The following is a 22,294-nucleotide window of genomic DNA, read 5'->3' as shown; positions in this document are numbered from 1 at the left end:
TGAAGGAACCGACCCTTGGGTAAGGCACCTCGGAGAAAACTGCAGAGCCCGGAGCGAAGCACCTGCGGAACCCCGGTCCCTCAGCCCCGCAGGACCGCAGCTCCAGCGCCCCCAGCGGTTCGGCCTCCCCTGGGCTTGCCCTCACGCAGGCGCAGTCGCCCGGCGCTCACGTCCCAGCGCGCATGCTCCACCCGGCCGCCGCGCTCCCGGCCGGCGGCGGCGGCGGCAGCGGCGGCGGCAGCGGCGGCGGAGGAAGTTCCCGCTTTGCCTCCACCCCGGTAGCAGCTTCGCGGCCGGGGACAGCTTCCTCCGGACGCTCTGCGGGCTCTGCTGCCGCCGCACATCTGGCACAGGACCATGGGGTTGCCGAAGGGGCCGGAGGGCCAGGGTCTCCCGGAGGTAAGGACCACCCTCTCGCTGACAGTCGGGGTTCCTGGGAGAGGGCCGAGCCCAGCGAGCGGCAGGCTGAGCGGGCCCGGGCTGCGTTTGGGGCGCCCCGCCCCCTTCCTCAGGTGTGTCCCGGACGGGCAGCGCTGGCCCTCCACGCCGGGGGCCGAGCAAGTCCCCCAGCCTGGGCAGGGGCGGGGACAAACTTCAGCCGCTCCCGGGTCCCCCGGGACGGAGGCGGGCTTTCACAGCCCACTACCTAGCTCCACGCAGTCCCGGGCGCCGCGGGGCTCGGGGTCCCGCCTCTCCCGCCCTCCCGAGCTGTTTGCCCCGACCCCTGGCGCTGGCAGGGCTCGCCTTGAGGCCCGGGGCCGCTGCGCCCTGGAGTCACGAGACGCGCGCTGGGACGGTCCGGGCTCTGGTTGTGCAAAGGGCGGTGACCTTGTGGCGCCTGCCGCCGCCTCTCGGGGCCCGCGGGTATCCGATGGCCGGCCTCACCCGCCTTGGGGTGTGCAGGGCATCCCCCCCGCCAGACCCGGGCAGCAGGAGGAAGTTTGCAAGCCGGGCGCGCAGTGGGCTGTATGCGGGAGGCGACCCGCTGTCCGGGGGTCTGCCTGGCCGGGCCGAGCGCCTGGCGGAAGAGTGGCTGCTTCTTCAGAACCTAGCGGGCACCTTTGCTTCCTGGGGTGTTACTAAATACTCAGTATGTCCAGAGGGACCGGGCAGTCAGTAGTTTCCGGATTTCCACGTTGTCTGGGAATAAAGGGAACATGCATTTCCTTTAGGCTGCGAGTGTCATTTAGCGATGTGGTTTGCCAGTGTCCTCTCTTCCCGTTGATTGACTCCAAAGCCAGTCTAGTGTTTATACTAGAGTCTCTAAAGAAGTGAAATCTACACTGCACCTCTGTCCCCCTCCCGAGGTTCTGAAGCAGGCATTTGACAGGACATCACAGCTGCCTGGGGCCAATCTTGCTTCGCTGCGTGTCCCACCCACCCCACCCCCTGCCAGTCCTCAGTTCTCTCCTCTCATACTTACTACCACTAATGGAGGGATCGCTGTTCCATGCATAAAAGCTGGGAATATAATATAGTGCTGGAAGGACAGACTTACCTGGCAGTGTGTGCTCCCAGAGTAGAAGTCCTTTTTGTTGTCTTCTTAGGAAAGCCTAAGAAATGTCAGGTTGTCAGAACTCTCCTGTTAGGTAAAACCTTACATGCAAATTACATTGATGCGGGGGGCGGGGGGGCGGGTAAGATTGTGAAGACAAGGACTGTATTGTGATATTTGATGTTTCTTTTTTTGGTCACTTCTTGATTCCAGGCTCTCATCAAGTTTTTTTGCCTGGACTTTTGCTCTAGACTCCTATCTGGTTTCCCAGGATCCACCTTGAATCCCTCCATTTCAGCGTCCCGCAGTACTATACGTGGGGTCTTGGTCCTCTGTGTCCTTTGTTTAACCCTTCTCTGACTGCTGGGAGGCTGGGTCTAACTTGTCAGTTTTCCAGGAGACGAAGACACTTCTTGGCAATTAGGAGGCATACAGCATAAATATACGCAAGTTATTATCATTCATTTCAAAGACCAGTACATATGAATATGGATAGTCTGTGTCATTAAACTACCACTAATCTGGTTAATTCCTTAAATTTATTTTTTTTCACCTTTTACTCAATGTTTGTAAAGGATAGGAAGATAGCTAGACTTGGCCTTGCCTTCCAGCTTACACGAACTACAGTACAGGGCAATTGAAAATTTAATGTGCCTGGCTTAAGAGCCCACAGTCATCCATCTTTATCAGAATTTGGGTTTTTAAATGGTGGATGTATTAACCAATCTGATGGCTTTTTATACCCTCCAGAGAGGGTATTCTTTCAGTCGCTGGGTGTTAGCCAGTGGCCCTTTTCCATATTGTTTCAGTGTACATCTGTGAAGTGAGTGTGGAGTCGTATTAACATTCTCCCTCCAGTGTCTTGTGCCAAAAAGGTTATTTTGCAAAAGCGTGTATACTTCTCCATTTTGGGGGTGAGTGGATAAAAGGCATGGGCCATGCATCTGCCATGGGGTTGGCCAGCAGGTGCTCGTTTGGGACAAGTTGAAGCAGGAATGATCCTCCTGGGATGACTTGTTGTCTTCTTGGAAGTGTTTTCATGATAAGTGTTAACTGAACAAGTGAAGGGCTCCTGTTTTACATCCTAGGAGTTTTAAGAAAAGACTCCTATCATCCCATTTTTCTTTTCTACTCCATCTTTGTAAACCGTATTAACTCTTCTCTTTTCTTGGAATCTTCCCACATATAGATGTTGCTTAACTATCCCAGATCTTTTGCAAAGGAAGAGACGGCGTGAATAATTAATATTACTTTAGTTTTGCTTGTCCACTAAGAATTAGGATAACGCTTGAATCGTCTGGGCCAGGGTGGTTTGAGATTAAGAAGTAAAATGAGCAGTGGCACAAGGCTGTCACTTTCACACCCCCTATTGCAAGAGATTGTCAATCACTTTAATAATTCTTTGTTCAACTATATGTTAATATGTAGGCTCCCTCTCCTGGCAATTTGTACTTCAAAATAAACTTGAATTTCCATTATCAGTGTCATGACTATGAAAACATTTCGTTAATCCATGACTGGCATAGGTCATGCACTTTATGTAATGATTGAGCACGTCATTCCATATTTAATTGTCCTTTGAGCCTAATGCTACTTCAGAAGAGGTGTGAACATGACTGAATAATATATGGGTCCTCTTCTGATCCAGCTAATAGCCCATTTCAAAAGACAGGCTTATACATTAACACCAGACATTTTACTCAGAAGAGGTTGATACTTAATTGTATGAATGGCATGAACTATAAATAAAATAGAAATGCAGAGGAGTGCCCATTTCAGGCTGCATTTGTCAGAGCTGGCATTGAATAAGAGCTGGAATTTGAAGATGACTTCTGGGTGGTTAGAGAGTATCAGGAGAAGGGAAGGGGTGGGAACAGTGAAGAAAAGGGAGTGAGCCATGCGTGAGCTTGGCCGTAGCCATGACTGGATTGTTTCTGAGGGAAGTAAAGGCTGACACTGAAAGATAGATTGCAGCCAGAGATCTGAATGGCAGACCGAGAACTTTGGAGTTTATCTTACAGACAGTATGTGATGCATTAACGGTAAGGGCTGGGGGTGAACTAAGGAGGGGTGATGTGAAAGCTGTGATTTAGGAAGGAATGAGGAAAACAGATGAACAGAAGAAAGATTGAGACAATTGAGGCAATTGCAGTAGTCCTGGCATGAAGTGTGCATAAAAGGGAGGAGAGGAGAACTGTGAACGCAGGGTAAAGGAAAATGGCATGGACGTGGTTGGGTGAGGAAGTAGTCTGAGATGGGTACCAGAATTTGAACCTGCTATACGTTGCTCATGTTTTATATAGAGAAGTGGTTTTTTTATGTTCCACAGTCCTGGAAGACAGGAAAGGTGAAGTTCATGGAAGTAGATGGAGGCAGTAGTACTAGAATATTTAGATTGTTTTAAGTTAAAGATCACCACCTAGCAGTGAAGTTAGGCTCTAACTTAAAATTTTTAAATCAGTTCCCTATTTAAATATACTAGGCAGATTTATTATTCTTAAGGCAATCCCGTTATGCGGCAGTCTACATCCTTTCATGTTTCCAGGCTGAAAGCCTTTCTTATATTTACCTTAAAGATCAAAAAGAGGAGTGCAGAGAAAGGTACATGTTTGAACTCCCTTCTTTGTTCTTGTCCCATTTGTCAGTTGCTTCTGGGACCGAGATGCACATAAAGTTAAAAAAAAAAAAAAAAAACAAACTTGTTTTGTCTGTAAGGAGTTAATAATTTAGTCGGGAGCCTGTGAAATAAAAGTAAACCGTGTGTTAGAGAACAGGGAGGTGCTGTGCCATCATCTTCCTTTCCCTGGATTCCTTCCCCAGCTGACGAGTAATCTGGACTTCCTGTGTGTGTGCTTACCTGGCCTGTGATGTTCAACACAGCTCACGGGGGCCCGAGGACGTTGTTCTTCATGACTCTGGCAGCCCTGTGTTCCCATGCTCCTGCATGAACACAGTGATACAGCCAATGCCACTTGTGCCTTGGCAATTGTGGCATCAGGGGCTATAGCTGGTGTTCCTTTATCCTACGGTAGCCAGCCTAACTTTTACCTTTCGTTTTAGGTAGAAACAAGAGAAGATGAAGAACAGAATGTGAAGCTGACTGAAATTCTGGAGCTTTTGGTTGCAGCTGGGTACTTCAGGGCAAGAATTAAAGGCTTGTCACCTTTTGACAAGGTAAGAGGAAAGCTTTCTACCGCTTGGGCTGATTTTTGTTGGGACAGCATGGGTCAGCACCACAGGGAAGAGAAGAAGAGATTGTGTTTTTCCTTTCTCCAGTGTTCACGTTTCTTTCTGATTCAGGTTCATTCCTGGAAGGGTTCCAACTTCCTATTAAAAGAAAATAAAAATGTATCCGTAGTTATGCCTTGAATTCCTTTTCTGTGTATAGACCTTTAGGCAGCGCAAAGAAGCATCAGAAATACTTCCTCCTTTTAAAGAACTTACGGTTTGGGTGAAGAGCTAAATCTTATGTGAGATAAAACAATCTGAGTTAATAAGGAGCCGACCTAGGTCAGTGTGCTAGATATTCACAGACAATTGCCAGATATTCGAAAGGTGGTCAGCTCTCTGAGTTTGGAGGAGGGAGAAGTCACTGTGCGATGAAGTCTGTTAATTCAGCAGAACGTTAAGAATTATTACGCACGAGGCATAGTAATGGGTGTTGAGGGCACAGAGATAAGGTCAAGGCTCTGTACTCAGAGAGCCCAGCTTCTGCAGAATAGGGAAGGGAGACAAGGAAAGCAACATACATAGAATAAGTGGCTGCAGTAAGGGCAGCAGCGAACTGTGCACAGAAATGAAGCTTCCAGATCAGCCCGAGCGGGCCAGGACAGCTTCCTGGGGGAAGAAAGTGTGGACTGCTCCAGGGGCCACAGCCCCGGCTCTGCATTACACCCACTGTGCACTGTTTTGCAATACAGATGTTGAAGCCTCACCCTAACCTCTGATATTTTGGTCAGCTCTGGCCTGGGGCCTGGAATCTGTATTTAATAGGCATCTCACGTATGTCTAAAACACAGCCAGAGATGAGAGTCACTATTGTTTTTTCTAGCATCAAGCCGTGCCTGAAAAAGATTTTGTTTCAAAGTGGTTTTTTAGCCTTAGCCTCATTTGCATCTTTGAGAAATCCTACGAGAAAAGTAGACGGGGACTCTCCTTTAGCCACATGAAAAAAATATGTATGGAAATTAAGTAATGAGCCACAGATGTCAGCCTTGCTAAGTCACCTGTCTGGTCTGTAAAACACATGATTCCTCTGGAATCTGGCACTTACCCGAAACTCGAGTAAGACTTCTCTTGGCTGAGACTGATGGCTGTCCCCCTCAGTATAAAGAGGATCTATGGATGGTGTGTCCACTTTGTAACGTAAGTCAGCTCCTCAGTCACACAGGCCAGATTTCAAGGGCCAAGCAGCCACATGTGGCTGATAGCTGCTGTGCTGGACGATGCAGACACACGACATTTCCATCACTGCGGCAAGTTTTACTGAGTGGTGCTATGTTAGATGAATTGTAGCGGATGAAGTCAGAAGGACACATATTCTCTCTCTCTAAAGGTAAATAATTTTGTATGGTCACTGATTCTGCAAGAACTACTGATATTTTTGTCTACCTTCCACTTTCCTTCTCCCCACACTAGGAAGAGAAAACAGATACTTTGTTTGTGTCTTACAGGTAGTAGGAGGAATGACCTGGTGCATCACCACTTGCAACTTTGACATAGACGTTGATTTGCTCTTTCAGGAAAACTCTACAATAGGCCAGAAAATGTAAGTAGCCAAGGTTTGCCATGGAAGAGCCTAATGGGGGAAAAGGGAGCTAACTTTTCAGTGTCTGCTGTGTGCCGAAAGTTGTGCTAGACACTACATATTTTAATTTTCATTACAACAGATATTCTCATAGTTTTATAGATTATAAAACTGAGGTTGATAGAAGTCACCATCATACAACTAGCATATAAGTCATTTAATGGTCAGGTTGTTTCTAACACTTTCTGTCTTTTTTTCCCCTAGTTTCATTGAGATATAATTGTCGTTGTATTATTTTAAGGTGTACAGCATAATGATTTGGTACATATACATATACTGCAAAATGTTCATCCATCATCACATGGTTACAAATTTTTTTTCTTGTGATATAAACTTTTAACATCTACTCTCTTAGCAACTTTCAAATATATGCTACAGCACATTACATCCCCAGGACTTCTCTATCTTATAACTGCAAGTACCTTTTGTACTTTTTTGTTCCTCTTTGCCCATTTCCCTCACCTCCCCACCCTTCACCTCCAGCAACCACCAATCTGTTCTCTGTTTCTCTGAATTCAGTTTTTTGGACTCCACTTACAAGTGAAATCACACAGCATTTGTTTTTCTCTGACTTCTTTCACTTAGTATAAATCTTATCCTCGAGGTCCATCCACGTTGCTGCAAATTGTAGGATTTCCTTTTTTCTTTTAGGCCTGAATAATATTCATGTGTGTGTGTGTGTGTGTGTGTGTGTGTGTGTGTGTGTGTTTACATGTACACCACATCTTATTTATCCAAGGATAGACACTTAAGATTGTTTCCATATCTTGCCTACTGTGAATAAAGCTGCAGTGAATGTGGGGGTGCAGACATCCTCTTTGAGATACTGATTTCATTTGCTTCTGGTAAGTACCCAGAAATGAAATTGCTGGATCATATGGTAGTTCTGATTTAAGCATTTTTAATTTTTAATTGTTTAAGGAACCTCCATCCTGTTTTCCATAGTGGCTGCACCAGTTTATAATCTCACGGGCAGTACACAAGGTTCCCTTTTCTCCATAGCTTGGCCGAAGTTAGCTGTCTCTTGTCTTTTTAATGATAGCCATTCTTTTTGTTTGCATTTCCCTGATGATCAGTGATGTTCAGCAACTCTAATACTTTTTCTAATACTCTCTAATAGTTTTCAGTGACTTCTTAGTTTATCGCTTTCCAAAGGCAGCTGGAAGGAACGTATTAAATAGAGGTTGAATAGCGTGAAGAAGGAGAATCTCTCCCTCCCCATTGACTGTGATCTTTGCCTGCCATTGAGAGAGAAGGCAGCATAGGACCCCTTGCTAGAGATTTGATCAAGTGTCCCGCCCAGTCTTCCATGGCTCACTAAGGGTGTGGTGATTTCATTAGACCTCTTAGGATCCCCAGTTCTGCCCAGCCCTGCCAGGGGGCAGCTGTGGGACCTAGGACAAGCCTCAGTTCCCTCATTTATCAGGAGAGGGACTTGTGATTTCCGATCAGTGTGTATTTGTGACTTATTTAATCATTTTTCTGAAGCCTTATCCTCCTCCAGGAAAAAACGCTTCCAAATGGATTAAAAGTAGTTTACAAATACGCATATGAAGAAGTGATAGAGAATAAGGGAAGCGAAGCAAAAGGAAAAAGAAATGGAGTTGGGGATAAGGCTACAACATTTGTCACAGGCCACAAAATGCCTTGTTTTTCTTTTTTTTTTTTTTTTTTTTTAATGTTTTATTTATTCCTAGGAGAGAGAGAGAGAGACAGCATGAGCAGGGGAGGGTCAGAGAGAGAGGGAGTCACAGACTGAAACAGGCTCCAGGCTCTGAGCTGGCAGTCAGCACAGAGCCCGACGCGGGGCTCGAACCCACAACCGCAAGATCATGACCCAAGCGAAAGTCGGACGCTTAACCGACTAAGCCACCCAGGCGCCCCAACAAAATGCCTTGTTTTTCTAAGGGTGGGCCACAGATTGGGCTCTAAGCTTTCTGGCAGCCAACGAAAAGAGAAAAACATGATAAATTACCCAATTCTGTTTCCATACAGAAGAAAAAATCGGTCCTACAGGATCACCAAAATTCTTAATAATAAGACCAAAGGACATCTTTTGGCTCCTCATTAAAGGGGACGTATTGTTCTCCGTGACACTGTGCTCATCAGCGCCCAGCCATGAATAGCAGAGCCTCTAGCATCTGTCTTTCTGGGACGGTGGCATCACAGCCAGTGACCTATTGTGAAAAGTCCTTCATTGGGAGTGAGTGTGATGGAGTCTAGGCATGTGGCTTTGCTCTCTGCTGGTCAGGCTGACTCCAGAAGTAGATTTTTATTCCTGTGTCTTTGTTTTTATTGTATAGGTGCTACATCCATGAAGAAAAAAAAAAATCAGATACTACCAAAGGGCACAAAATATACAGCTGACATCTCTCTCTGTTCCTGTTGTATACCCTGATTTTATTCCCTGGAAAGAATCGTCTTTGCCTGTTCAGGTTTTAGATTTTTCAGAGAGGTCACTCCTGCATTTCCAACTAGATATGTTGTATTCAAGTCTAATAAGAGGAGGAATTTAGCTCACCTATACTACTCGCTACATCCCCTTTGTCTCCCATCATCCAGACTTGTAATTATTATCTGTTGTCCTGGGATCACTTGTAAAGCTTTAATCTACATCAGCTTCTGTTTCCTGGCTCATTAATAGAAGATAGTTTCTCCTGGTTCCTAACTACGTAGGGTAAACATTTTGGTATCTCTTTTTGCTGCTGCTTTTCAGCTTCCATCTACCATCATATCATTATGTTTACAGTGTTCAGGGCATCATAGCAATTAAATTGTCCATGCTTTATCTACAGGTAAATTGTAGAAGTAAATTTATAAAGAGTGTTTACAGTAAGAACTAAGAGTTGTAATAGTGTCAAAGAAAAGGAAATGTGATCTTCTGGACCATAATGGTGCGTCTGATGGAGAATATTCAAAATGTTACGGTCAAAAGGAATCTCTTCATTTATTTATCGATTCACCAAATATCTATTGAGTCCCTGTTATGGGTCAGGTGTTGTTCTGAGAACTTTGGATATATTCATGAAAAATATCCTGGCCTCACAGAGCTTAGAGTCTTTTGGGGGAAGAGAGACAAGAAACAGCTAATTTAATGAAAACATTGAATTATTTATAGAAGTAATAGGCACTCTGAAAAAAATGAAAGCTGAGAAGGTATATGGGGAGGGACATGGTCTGGAGACAGTTGTAACAGTAAGTCACGCGGCCTCATTGAGCCGGTGACACGGGAGCTAAGACTTGAGAGAGCAGGGTTCCAGGCAAAGGGGACCACGTGTGTGGTGTGAAGGCTCCAGGCAGAAGCAGTGGAGGTCAGCGAGGTGGGGCAGGGGAGCAATGGCAGAGGCGCAGACAGGTTATGGGGGCCAGATTGGGCAGAGCTTTGTCGGTCGGAGGAAAGACTTTGAGTTTACTCTGAGTGAGATGGGAAATTCTTGAAGGGTTTAGAGCAGATGAGGGACGTAATGTGTTCTGTTCGTAATCGGTTTTAGAAGGAGCTCTGACACCGGATCAGGGGGTGGGGTTGGCAGCAGGGAGACTGCCCAGCACACTGTGGTCCTGCTCACAGGAGAGGATGCGGCTGGGACAGGGGGCGAGCAGTTGGTGGGATTCTGCATCTGCTTTGGAGGCTGAACCAACAGGATGTCATGACAGACTGGATTCGGGTGTGAGCGACAGGGGACTCAAGAATGATTCTGAGGTGTTTGGCCTGAGCAAGTGGAGGTGGTCTCTGTGACAAGTCACTGAACTTCGGGCTCTCTGTAACTTGCCCTGTGTTTATACAGCTCATTTTTCCTGAGTTTCGGATTGCCTTTTATTTTTTATTTTTGACCAAGAAGCACTTGGCTTTATGTGTAGCTAGAATCACCCAGAGTCTTTATCTGTTTACTAGCATAAATTTACTGTCTTCTCGAGGACACTCTTGATTGAAGCCTCTTTCTGTTCCAGTGTGAGTGATTGCTTTTTACGCCTGTGGCACCCCTGATATGCTGCGGTTTCTTTTTGCCTTCTTTCAATTTCAATTGCATTCTTTCTGCACCAGTTTTACCATTTCTTAGATTCTATGTATCCCTTCTTCCTAAATTCTCTTGGAGTTCTACAGTGGTTCTTAGCCCCTTTTCACCTTGGTGTCCTTGGGAGTTATGACACTCTCCATCACTGGCAGCACTCTTAGTACATATTGGAGCATGGTGGGTTTTATGTGGATTCCTAATCCCTTGCCCATATTTCTCAAATCTAAAAAATAAAAATAAAAAACACTGAAAACAGGTTTGTTCTTTCTAAGTGTGGATGCAAAACTCATTTGGATACAAAACATGACCTGAACTTACTTAAGACTATTTATAGTCTTTATTGATCCCACTTATGTGAATATTTGTAAGTTTTGCCGCAGAAATAATAATTTCTTCAAGTGTATGGTATTGCTCTAGATTTCACTTGGACTCTACGCAATATGTAGTATATGCCTCTTCTTTACACTAAAGTGCAAACATCTAAAAACTTCTCAATTCTGAAACACATATGGCCCCAAAGGGTTTGGATAAGTGGCTGAGGACATACAGTATTCTGTTCTTTGGTAAATACTTGAGGTGTAGCGCTTTAAGTGCAGAGCCATGAACTGTGATTGTAGGTGAAACTGGGGCCTAGGATTTGCATGATTGAAGACTCACCAGAGTCCCAGGAGTGCATCAGAATAGTGGGTCTCTCTTTTTTTTTTTAATTTTTTTAACGTTTTATTTCTGAGAGAGAGAGAGAGAGCATGAGCAGGGGAGGGTCAGAGAAAGAGGAAGACACAGAATCCGAAACAGGTTCCAGGCTCTGAGCTAGCGGTCAGCACAGAGCCCGATGCGGGGCTCAAACCCACGAACCGAACCGTGAGATCATGACTTGAGCCAAAGTCAGCCGCCCAACCGGCTGAGCCACCCAGGCGCCCCAGAATAGAGGGGTCTCTTATCTGTAAGATTAATTCCATAGTCACAGGGCACTGAATTATTCAGAAATCTTTTCTGTTTGGTTTTGGAATGTGTCCTGTGTTTGGGGTTCCCCTCCACAGAGTTTCTGATTAGGTGCAGTTTAGACTGCTGCTGGCTTAGGTTTGCAGTGTTCAGTACGGCCCAGCCGTGTGGTGGCTAGCCAGGCAGCACCGTTGGAGGAGTGCGCTTGCCTCTTGAGGGCATGATTATCTTCCAGGCTGTTTTGTGTATGGGCCCAATTGGGGCCTTTTTCTTCTTGTTGATCTTTTTTTGAGGGTTTCATGAGCTTCTACCCTCCATCTACATCCTCCTTCTATCCTCCTAGCCTGTCCTAAAGCCCCCCGACTGCAGAGTCCCATGCTCAGAGGTCCGTAAATGAGATTTCAGGCTTATAACTGAGTTCATTTCAACAACACACAGGTAGGAGGCACCTGTGTGCAGAGCGCTCATGCATGCACATTACTACTTAAACTTCACAGCAAGTCCGAGTAAGTAGGCAGGCATTATTCCTCGTCTGTGATGGGAGTATTGGACCAGAGGGACCAGGTGAGTTGCCAAAAGTCCCAGGGCAGGCAATGGAGCTGGAGTTTAGACCCCAGTTTAATTCATTTCCTTTCAAACTGTTTGCAGTGCAGGAGGAACCCGTGTACAGAACGCTCTTAAAAACTGAAGGAATCAAACCAATCACCTGTAGTGACAAGTAGGCGTTGTTAAAATCTTAGACCCGGAAACCTGACTGGGAACCTCTGCAGTGGTCACCTACCCAGATTTTCAGAAACTCAGAGGGCCTGCCCTGACCTCCAGGGAGAAACGGAGAGGGCCTGGTGGGTTCTAAGAAGTCCTCCTGACTTTTGTTCCCTACCCTAGCCTGCCTGTGTCTCCCCCATGTCCCTCCCTTGGCCTAGCAGTGTTTCTGCCTCCAGCTGCTTCCATTAGCTGCCAAGTAAGACCTTGGTCTTGGCAGTGATTTCTGGGAGGCGGGTTAAGAGGCTTGTAAACCCTGAGATGACCCTCGGTGTCCTTCCCTTAGGGTCTTTATGAACTGGGAAAGGAGGCAGTCTGAGCTGTGGCCAGGGACAGCTTGGTCTGAGGTTGAAGTCTAGAGGTTTGGGCTACATGGTACTGGGGGGCGGGGAGGGTGGTGTCCCAGACTCTTGTTTTTTAAGCTACTGAATGGTTGTTACTGACCAGTAACCCTGTGCAGACTCAGAACTGTAGCCACTAGGGGGAGCTTTCCTCCCACCGAACCAAACTGTAACTGAGAGGAAAGGAAGGCCCCGTGTACATCAACAGTTAAGACCTGCCCTGAGCAAGTTGCCAAGTGAGCATCATCTGTATTTGCTAAGCTTGGACTTCAGGGAGCAGTGTCCATTAAGCACCAGTCTCTTCCCCTCACAAGTTTCAAGCAAATGAAGAAAGGCATAGGAGTCTGATGGAGATTAAAATAAAAGATAAAGTGTATTATAGAGAGAGCCTTAGATATACTGCCAAATGGGTTCATTAATACGTGCCTACCCCACTAGCCCATTTGAGCCCCAGAAACAGCTGGACAACCAGAGGCCTCCCCACTGGGATAGCCACATATCTCGTGACAAAAAAGACACGTGTAACCTGAACACAGGCTGCTCAGAAAGGAGGGACTGCAGTAGTGGCTGAGGACCACGTGACATTTTCCTTCCATGTCTCAGACCTGTTGGATAAGTTGCACACGCACCCACTCTGTGGAGGGTGAAAATGTTCTCCCATAGGCTTCCCTCCTGGGAGTGAGGTGTGCCCTCCTTTTGCGAATGTGTGCAGCAGGGTAGCAGTCTTCTCTCCATATTTTTTTTTTCTCTTAAACCTATCAGACTTGATGTTGATATTATGATCCATGGGGTGTGACTGTTTCTCTTAGTAGTTCTACCCTTGGTGCCACCTGGTAAAACTCCTTCCCTGGAGTGAACAAAGTTTTGTAGTGTGCTCCCCAGGGACCTTTCCCTGGGGAGCCACTTATGGCTCTAGATGTTACTTAGTTCTTACCAAGACTGAGGGGATAAACCCTACTAAGGGCAGCACAGGTAAGACAACAATTGCTGTCACCCAGGCCTTTGTCAGATGTTAGTCTTCAGGGTGTCTGTCTCTTGGGAAGGATTATGGCACTGCAGAGAGGTAAAGGGTACGAGATCTCTTTGAACACAGAACACTGTGCACAGACGCACCTGCTGAATTTGAAGCGTCTAGTAAGACCTGGGGACCGTGTTCACTAGGGCTTTCATCTATTAGAAAATAGTCCTCACTTGCAGACAAGGCCACAGTAACTGCTGTAACTGGCTAAGATTTTTTTTAAAGGGTTTTAGAGTAGGACTCTGACCTAACTTGTCCATGTAGGCTGAGCCAGAAGCCCCCATTTCTCCATGTGGCCCCACAAGGCCGTGGCTGGTGACTGCCTTCTCCAGGCCGACCCACTTAGCAACCTCTGCTCTCTCCTCTGAACCAAATCCAACTAAGGTGTAAGAAACAGGAACCGTGTGTAGCAACATGGATGGACCTTGAGGGTGTTATGCTGAGCGAAGTGAGTCAGGCAGAGAAAGACAAATACCATATGTTTGCACATATAGGAGGATTAGGAGGAACTTAACGGAGGACCATGGGGGAGAAGAAGGGGAAAAATAGTGGGGGAGAGGGAGGGAGGCAAACCAAGAGAGACTCTTGAATGCTGAGAACACACTGAGGGCTGATGGGTGTGGGGGGGGATGGGCATGGAGGAGGGCACTTGTGGGGATGAGCACTGGGTGTTATATGGAAACCAACTTGACAATAAACTATTTGTAAAAAAAAAAAAAAAAAAGAAAGAAAGAAAAAGAAAGAAAGAAAGAAAGAAAGAAAGAAAGAAAGAAAGAAAGAAGCAGGAGCCAGACCGTTGGAGACCAGACACCAGCCGAGTAGAGAAGGAGGCTTAGGTCTGTGGTGAAGTGGACTTGCACACAGACCCCTCTGTCATTCCTGCCTTAAAACTGCCCCTCCTGGGCCCAGGCAGGGGCTGTGGAAACTCTTCAGCAGGCAGGATGCTCCTCTCCTGATTGGGCTCGAAGAATGCTCTCGGGCCTCGGGGAGTCCCGTTCTTCCCCCACTTCCTGGATGTCTCACAGGACAGAAACAAGGTGTTGGAGAGAGTTCACGGAGCTCCTGATGAGAAGGATGAGTTCTTCTCTCTGGAAAAAAAGAACAAGGACATGGTTCCCCCAAATCTAGGATTGATTTTAAAGTAGCAAAAAAAAAAAAAAAAAATTTAAAGACTATTTATTTTAAAAATACTTTTATACCAGAGTGGTGAACTCCAAATTTTTTGTGTGTTAGCATCAGGCCCCATGCTTTGTCTTAATATTCTAGGCACCCGGCACAGGGTCTGGTGATTATTTGTTCCCTGAAGGATATTTAGAACAAATTTTTTTTTGAGTGAGAGAAAGAGAGAAAGCACAGGTGCCCATAGGGGAAAAGCAGTGGGAGAGGGAGAGAGAGAACAATTCTTTTAATGTGTAACCCAATGGTTCCCAGAGTTTTGGAAAAAGTAGGCCAGTAAAATGAAATGTAAAAGAACATGGGGCACTCATAACTTTTTATTTTACAATGTAAGGATGTTAAAAAATAATAATTATTACCTCAGACATCACCATAATTTCATAAAGAAACGGTATGTTTTAATATAAAAAAGGTAGGAAGAACAAAATCATAGAATAAAGAATGAAAGCAGTTTTGTGGCCTCAGATGCATCTGAATTGTGCTTATTTTCCTCATTTTGCCGTCAGTCGGGAGAAGCTCGGTCATGGCCCCGCGTTGAGAAGCCCTAGATTCTTCTGGAATACTGCCCAGACTTGAGAGCTGTCTTAAGGGTCACTTAGTGTGTTCTCACTCTTTGCTTGTTGCTTTTCCCAACAGAGCGCTATCAGAAAAAATCGTCTCGGTCCTGCCGAGGATGAAGTGTCCACACCAGCTGGAGCCCCACCAGATCCAAGGCATGGATTTTATTCACATATTTCCTGTCGTTCAGGTGAGAACCGGGGTGTGGTTTCCCGTCCTCTGAATGTCTGAATCCCTCTAACGGTCAGGCGCGCAGGCCATCTGGCTGAGGGCCTGGACTTAATGGCTGTGGACCAGAGTCGGTGGAGCAAGACGCAATGGTGCTTCCTGACATCAGCCTCAGATGTCTGCCAGGGTTCCACCCGAGGTCCACACTCCCAGCGGCTGTGGTCTCTGAATGCCCCCACCAATTGCTTCTCATTGCCCTTGTGGTAAAGGTAGAATGCCACAGCCCCCCATAGCTGGTCCTGTGCCACCTGTCCAGCCTGACTTCATTCCTGCTTTTCTTTATTCCTTCTGTTCTCACTCCTCTGACTTTCAGATTCCCTCATACAGCTTATGCTTCCTCCTGTCAGAAGGCCTTTCCCTCCAGCTGGAAGGCTCTTCCCTTCCCTTCCTTACCTGCCTAATTCATATTCATCTTTCTGATCTACTTTCTACCAAACCTCCTCAAGAAAGCCACCCGTGAGCCCCTAATCTAGAACAGGATCCTTTGCTGTATCCATTCATACTGGCCATTTTCCTTGCCTTTGTGGGAATCTGCCTTACTATAGCTTGTAACCATGTATATCTGTCTGTTATCTCTGTCCCTCCTGTCAGACTGTAAGCTTCTTGGGGGCGGGCACCATGGCTGTCCTGCTCCCTGGGGTGTTTCCAGCACCTGGTGGAATGTCTGGGACTGCGTAGGCAATTAGTCTTTATTTGATGACCAGACATCTAATGGGAGGCTAATCTCCCCCCTGGCTCTTTCCCAAGGCTCTGTGAGTAAGTGGGTTATGCTGTACAGCCCCTCGTATTCATGCAGTCTTGTGTCTCAGCCTTCCCTTCAGGCACTTAGAAAAGAGGAGAAACAGAGGAAAGGACCTGCTGTATGAACAGCGCTTTGCACATGATCCGAATAGAGTTGTTTGAAGCATTTTATAATCCCAGTCTTAAGCCTGAGGAAAGTGAGACTCAGAGCGAGTAGCCAATTTAGTTAAGGGCAGAGAACTGTTGTGCAGACAAGCAGGATTGCAGTCTAAACTCCTTGTCACTAAACCTTGTACTTTCCCTACTCTGCCATTCATGCAGTCCCTCCTTCAGAAGTCTTCCACACCTCTGTACGGGGCGTCTGGGTGGCTCCGTCTGCTAAGGCCTGATATCAGCTCAGGCCACAATCTCACAGTTGATGGGTTCAAGCCCGGCGTTGGGCTCGGTACTGACAGCTCAGAGCCTGGAACCTGCTTTGGATTCTGTGTCTCCCTCTCTCTCTGCCCCTCCCCCCACTTGTGCTCTGTCTCTCTCTCTCTCTCTCTCTCTCTCTCTCTCTCTCATAAATAAACATTTAAACAATTTTTTAAAAAATTATAATAGTACAGGGGTTGAGAGCATGCACCCCACAGACTCCCTGAGTCCAGATCTTGGCTCTGCTGCTTAGCAGTGACCTTGGGCAAGTGGCTTAACTTCTCCTCTGTTAAATAGAAGCAATATTAGTAGCAAATTGATAGGATGAGAATTAAGTACATTACTGTGTGTGAAGCACTTAGCTGAAGGACCAACACATTTTAGTAAGTGCTTTCTAAGTGTCGTGTAGTTCTTTCTGGTTTTGTCACTGTTGTTGGGGACGCCCCCCTAAATTAGACTCTCAGTCAAATACCATGAAATTTGTAAATTGGCAGTGAAAACTTTAACTCAGAATTTGATCTGTAGGTTCATTAGACTTTCTGACACAGGAGGATGTCTTTTGTCTTTGCACTGTGCAATGACTGTCCCTCCCCGCACAAGACTCCGACTTTCAGATTCCCTCATACAGCTTATGCTTCCTCCTGTCAGAAGGCCTGTCCCTCCAGCTGGAAGGCTCTTCCCTTCCTTTCCTTACCTGCCTAATTCATATTCATCTTTCTGATCTACTTTCTACCAAACCTCCTTCTGACACAGGAGGATTCCTCTTTTGTGAAAACAGGAACTAGTGACCCTGTGTAGATTATTACTGGAACTTCCACCACCACCATAATGTGAAGGTGTTGCCTTTTCCCCCAAAGCCTGAATCTCTAATGACTAGACCTTACTCACCCTCTGCTAGAACTTTGAGAGCAACAAATCTGGTCCAGAGAGGAGAAGGTGATGAAAGGAGAGTGATCTTCTGTCCCTAGCTTAGACATTTTGAGCATCTGACTGTTCCCTTTTGTACATGGAATGTTGGAAGGCATTCTGCCTGGATGTGAGAACCTAGGTTAGAAGTTACCAGGTTTCTTAATGAAAGTGCACATGGAGGTTGGCCTGTGGTTGCCACCTGTATTTTGTCAGGCAAGAACATCTTTAAGTGACAACTATCAAAACAAACAGAGACTCAAATACAGAGAACCAACCAGTGGTTGCCATAGGGGAGGTAGGTGGGGGGTGGGCAGAATAAGTGAAGGGGATGAAGAGGTAAAGACTTCCAGCTATAAAATAGCCACGCACATGACAAGTACAGCATTGGGAATGCAGTCGATACTATTGTCCTGACATTGTGTGGTGACAGACCGTGACTGTCCTTGTGGTGGTGAGCATTGAGGAATGTACAGAATTGCTGAATCACTGTGTTGTACACCCGAAACTAATATAACGTTGTATGTCATTTATACTGTAATAAAACACCAGCTTTCTAAGCGACAGCTATCTTGCTTTCTCTAACATTTCCTGAAAGAGAGGCGTTTTAACCCCCAATCTCAGAATCAAGGACAGTCCTTTAAATGGACCGTCCCTTAAACATGTGGAAGTATCATGAAAAAGTAACCACAGTGTGTAGTTTGTGCCTAGAGACCAGTAAAAGAGCAGTCGTCCAGCGAGTTGTCTGCTGTGATTCCTGAGGCTCGCCACTGGATCACGCTGGTTGGCCCAGCCGTAGTGACACTCCGAATGCTGGCCTGGAGAACGGATCTGACGTCGAGCCCCAGTGCTTGCAGGTCACCTCGTCTCCCAGGCCAGACCTGTGGACCCTGTGAGGGGAGGTGTTTTGCTCAAAGGCTAGGGATGTGGGGCAGAGCTTGGCTGTCCCAGAGCTTCCCTCCACAGCCCTTCACTCTAGGAACTCCAAAGCAGCGATTGACTCTCTGAATCCTAAGTCTCCCTTACCTTCCTCATCTGATCACACTCGCCAGGATCCAGCCAAGTTAACAGCTTAGTGTAGATCTGATTTATGGAGGAGCATCGGAGAAAGAGACAACTTTGAAAGTGCAGAAACTGGGTCTCCCCACCCAAAGGGAAGTAGAGAGAAACTGACTTGAGCAAGGAGTCGGCCTCTCTCCAGGGCCGCGGTGCTGGATGGGAGTGCGCCAGAGGGTCTGGAGAAGCTCTGAGTGCTGAGGGCTCTTCTGCCCTGCTTCTGGGTTTTAGTCCATGCCTGAGGCCGTTTGGAGGTGGGGTGGAGTGGAGTGATGGAAATACACAGAAGGTACTACCAGCAAAAGAATATCCCTCATATAGTTATTTGTAGCCACCCCTGTCTTGGGCAAGTACTTCCTAAATACGTCCTTTGCTGGTCCCTCCCCGCACGAGCCATGTGTCCACTGTCCGAGGTAGCTCAGCCTTGCCAAGTGTGCTGCGCTCTCAGGGAAGTACGACCACTGTCCACAGACTGCTTTGGGGATGTGGTAGCTCTTTATGGAGAGAGAATGGTGACTGACAGATGGCATCCCCCTCCGCCATGTTCTTCAGTCATATAGGGGATGAATGAAGAGCCAGGGAGGAAAAACAAAAACCGACTTCGTATTTTACATTCTGCCTGGTCTTCCGGTGTCAGAAGAGCCTCTGAGCTGTGACTCGCAGCTTGGTGCTTGCTACCTGTGGAGCAAGAATGGACCAATTCTGCAGTCTCTCTGAGCTTTGGGTTCTCTGCAACGTGGCCAGTGCCACTTGCCGTATAACGTGTGGATTAAGAGAGCAAATGCTGTGAGTGCCTCACTCACATGAAGTCTACTCAGCAAACCTGTACTCGAATCTGAGTATTTGAGGGAGTTTTTCATCCATGAACCCGGGAGCCGTACTAGACATTCTCTGAGGCTCTCTTCCTTTTCTGTGGTCTGTGATACAGGCAGCACAGGAGAGTTATAGTAAGATCTGCCTTTAGAACTGGGTGCTTGTGGGAATAACTATATTTTTGCTGTGCTTCAGTTGCAAAGCATTCTGGTCCCAGTGATTTCCTTGGCTCCCACAGTAGCTCTGTGAGGTGAAAGAAACTGATGTTTTTACCTTGCCTTTGCACAGAGCAAAACTGAGGATCTGAAGCAAGGCTTTAAAGCTCCTGCACAGCCCCTCTGCTCTCGATGCCATTGGCTCCTAGCCCCTCATACACCTGGCTGGCTGCTTTTCTCATATGTGGACAGTGGCTCATCACCTGGCCAGGTCAAGGGGTGATTCGGGTTGATGAGTCGTACCATCTCTGAGCTGGCCTTGACCACAAGCAGTGTTTCATCCCTGTCCTCACATGTCCTACATTTCTTTCCCAGTGGCTGGTGAAGCGAGCGATAGAAACAAAGGAAGAGATGGGTGACTACATCCGCTCCTACTCCATTTCCCAATTCCAGAAAACCTACAGTCTCCCTGAGGTCAGTATTCCCCTTCTCTTTTCTTGTCCCACTGAGAACAGTGCACACACTTAGAGCCTCCTGAGCAGGGGAAGCTCAGGTGCCCCCACTCCTCCGTGTGAGGTCTCTGTCCCTACCTGGTCAGCTTTGAAAGGGGCTTTCTGGTTCGTAAGAACTGCCTCTTTAAATGGGCACTGGGTGTAATGACCTGCAATTTTGTCTCTTTCTTTCAACTTTAAGACTTGATTCAGAACTTTTATTAAATTATAAGAACGAGTACATTTTTTAGAGCCATATAAAGCTTTTCGAGAGATCGCCTAGGTCATTGCCAAAGGCGTTCCTATCATCATAGTTTAATAGCAGCCACCACCACTACCACCACTGTAGTAATAATAACTGGTAGCTAGGGAGTTATCTACTGCACGAAGCCCCAGCCCCTCACATGCCTACTCCTCTTCAAATTCACAGCCGCTCCCTGATGGAGGTGGTGGTGGCCCTGGTTACACACGGTGAAACCGAGGCGTAGAGGTGCGGCAGCTTGCCCAGGGTTTCAGAGCTCATAAGGACTTGAGTGAGAGTCCTTATCTTCACCAGCACACTGGGTGGGTGGGCCCCCTCGTTCTCACCGGCCGTGAGGCTCTGGGTCAGAGCCACCTGCAGAGGCCCTGGCTCCTTCCCATGCATAGTATGTTCCAGTCTGTTAGAAAATCTGCTTCTGCGGGCAAAGCTGTGATGAGAAGTCTGTTTGTAAGACGGGTTCTGAGAAGTCCAGTTGAGCTCCAGCCTTCGCACAGGATTTGTTTAATCGCCGTGTTTTGTCTTACAGGATGACGACTTCGTAAAGAGAAAAGAAAAGGCCATCAAGACAGTTGTTGACCTTTCAGTAAGTTCCCCTGCATGTATTCTTCTGTGAGGGAGGGACATGGGTTCATTCAAATCCCAGCACCCTTGCCCCAGTCTTCCTGGGATTGCCCAGGATGGGGCTCAGGTGTGTGTGTGTGGGAGGCACCTGCCTCCTGCCTGCCCCAGTGCCTGTATCTGGACGCCAGCATTCATGGGTAGGAAATGCCACAACCTCTGTCCTGTGTCTTCCTCACTTCCAGTTTTACGGGAGAAACTTCCCAGCTCCAGAGCCTTTCCTCATTTGTGCCAGTGGCAGGTGTAAACTTTGAATAGCTCCACAGGGTAGGTGATGGACTGGAGGTGGTAAATGGAGATCAGCACCCCACGGCTATGGAGATGAGCTACTCCTGAGCTGTGTGCGTGGACGCACCGGGGTGGCCCTGGGCAGCACACACACTGTGTCTTAGCCAGGGGATCTACGCCCGCATGCCCGCTCCCTTGTGTAAGGACCAGAGGAGAGCTTTTCAGCATATTTGGGGCCAGGGCCCAGCAGAACCTCACCAGTGCCACACACCCCACCCCAGCCCCAGCCTTCCTACCTGATCTGCTGGGAATGAGGCCACAATGCCTGGGGGTACGTTTGCTGTTTTCCAAAAATAATGTGTAGCGGTTGGTTGGTTGGTTTTGCCTATTTTTTCTACTTTAAAAATAAATGCGTGGTCTTCCAATGTGGTCACTCTAAAAAGAAAAACAATCATTTGACATGAAGTGCTCCTTTAAAACAAGAAAGTCTTGGGGCGCCTGGGTGGCCTAGTTGGTTAAGCGTCTGGCTCTTGGTTTCAGCTCAGGTCATGATCTCACAGCTCTGTGGGTTCAAGCCCCACATTGGGCTCTGCACTGATGGCGTGGAGCCTGCTTGGATTTTCCCTCTCTCTCTCTCTCTCTCTCTCTCTCTCTCTCTCACTCACTCTCAATGCCCCTCCCTCACTTGCACTGTCTCTGTCTTTCCCCAAAATAAACTGTAAACAAAGCAAAACAAAACGAGAAAGTCTTTGCCCCTTTATAGTTGTAATTTGTATCTTTTTCACAATTCTGTTTTGAAAACGGAAGGAGTAGAATGCCATCAAGGCATTTCTACTGTAAGCCAGACACGGTCTTCAGAATCGGTGGCAGTATTAAACAATAATAATAGGAGGATACGATATGACATATGACATCAGAGTAATTTTATTCCTGGTTATGAAATAGTTGTTCAGTTTAGAACATCCTTAAAGTTTTTGGTTTTTTTAAAGGTTGATAGGTACGGAGGGAGAGAACCTTAATCTCACAACACAGAAATTGCTTCTTTTGGAGCTTAGACATATTTCTTTGATGTTTTTAATGTGCATTTTTATACTGAATTGGAGTCATATTTAAGCGTAATGTTGTGGGTTTTGTTTTAACTTACCAGTATAGAATTTTTGTAGGCTGTTAAAGATTCCACTAACTGCATTTGTCATGAAAACTAATAATCAGTTGGTTGGATACACTGTTGCTTGCTCTTGTTTTAAATTATGCTTCATTTCTGGAAGGA

At 46.7% G+C, this 22,294-nt stretch overlaps 1 protein-coding gene across 3 annotated transcripts in view; it reads left to right on the top strand.

The window, feature by feature from the left end:
• The first annotated feature begins 213 nt into the window (after positions 1 to 213).
• The window catches only part of CCDC93 (coiled-coil domain containing 93), a 90,858-nt gene continuing 68,777 nt past the window's right edge, over positions 214 to 22,294 (top strand). For all 3 annotated transcript variants that reach the window (XM_039253407.1, XM_039253408.1, XM_039253406.1), the window contains exons 1-6: positions 214 to 399; positions 4,556 to 4,669; positions 6,169 to 6,263; positions 15,191 to 15,302; positions 19,801 to 19,899; positions 20,705 to 20,761. In XM_039253407.1, the coding sequence (XP_039109338.1) occupies positions 358 to 399; positions 4,556 to 4,669; positions 6,169 to 6,263; positions 15,191 to 15,302; positions 19,801 to 19,899; positions 20,705 to 20,761 (519 nt within the window). In that variant the 5' untranslated portion in view covers positions 214 to 357. The remainder of the gene's footprint in view (positions 400 to 4,555; positions 4,670 to 6,168; positions 6,264 to 15,190; positions 15,303 to 19,800; positions 19,900 to 20,704; positions 20,762 to 22,294) is intronic.

Source organism: Hyaena hyaena, unplaced genomic scaffold, assembly GCF_003009895.1.
Source record: "Hyaena hyaena isolate Hyena2069 unplaced genomic scaffold, ASM300989v1 scaffold_448, whole genome shotgun sequence".
NCBI lineage: Eukaryota > Metazoa > Chordata > Mammalia > Carnivora > Hyaenidae > Hyaena > Hyaena hyaena.
This window is presented reverse-complemented; position numbering and strand designations above follow the sequence as displayed.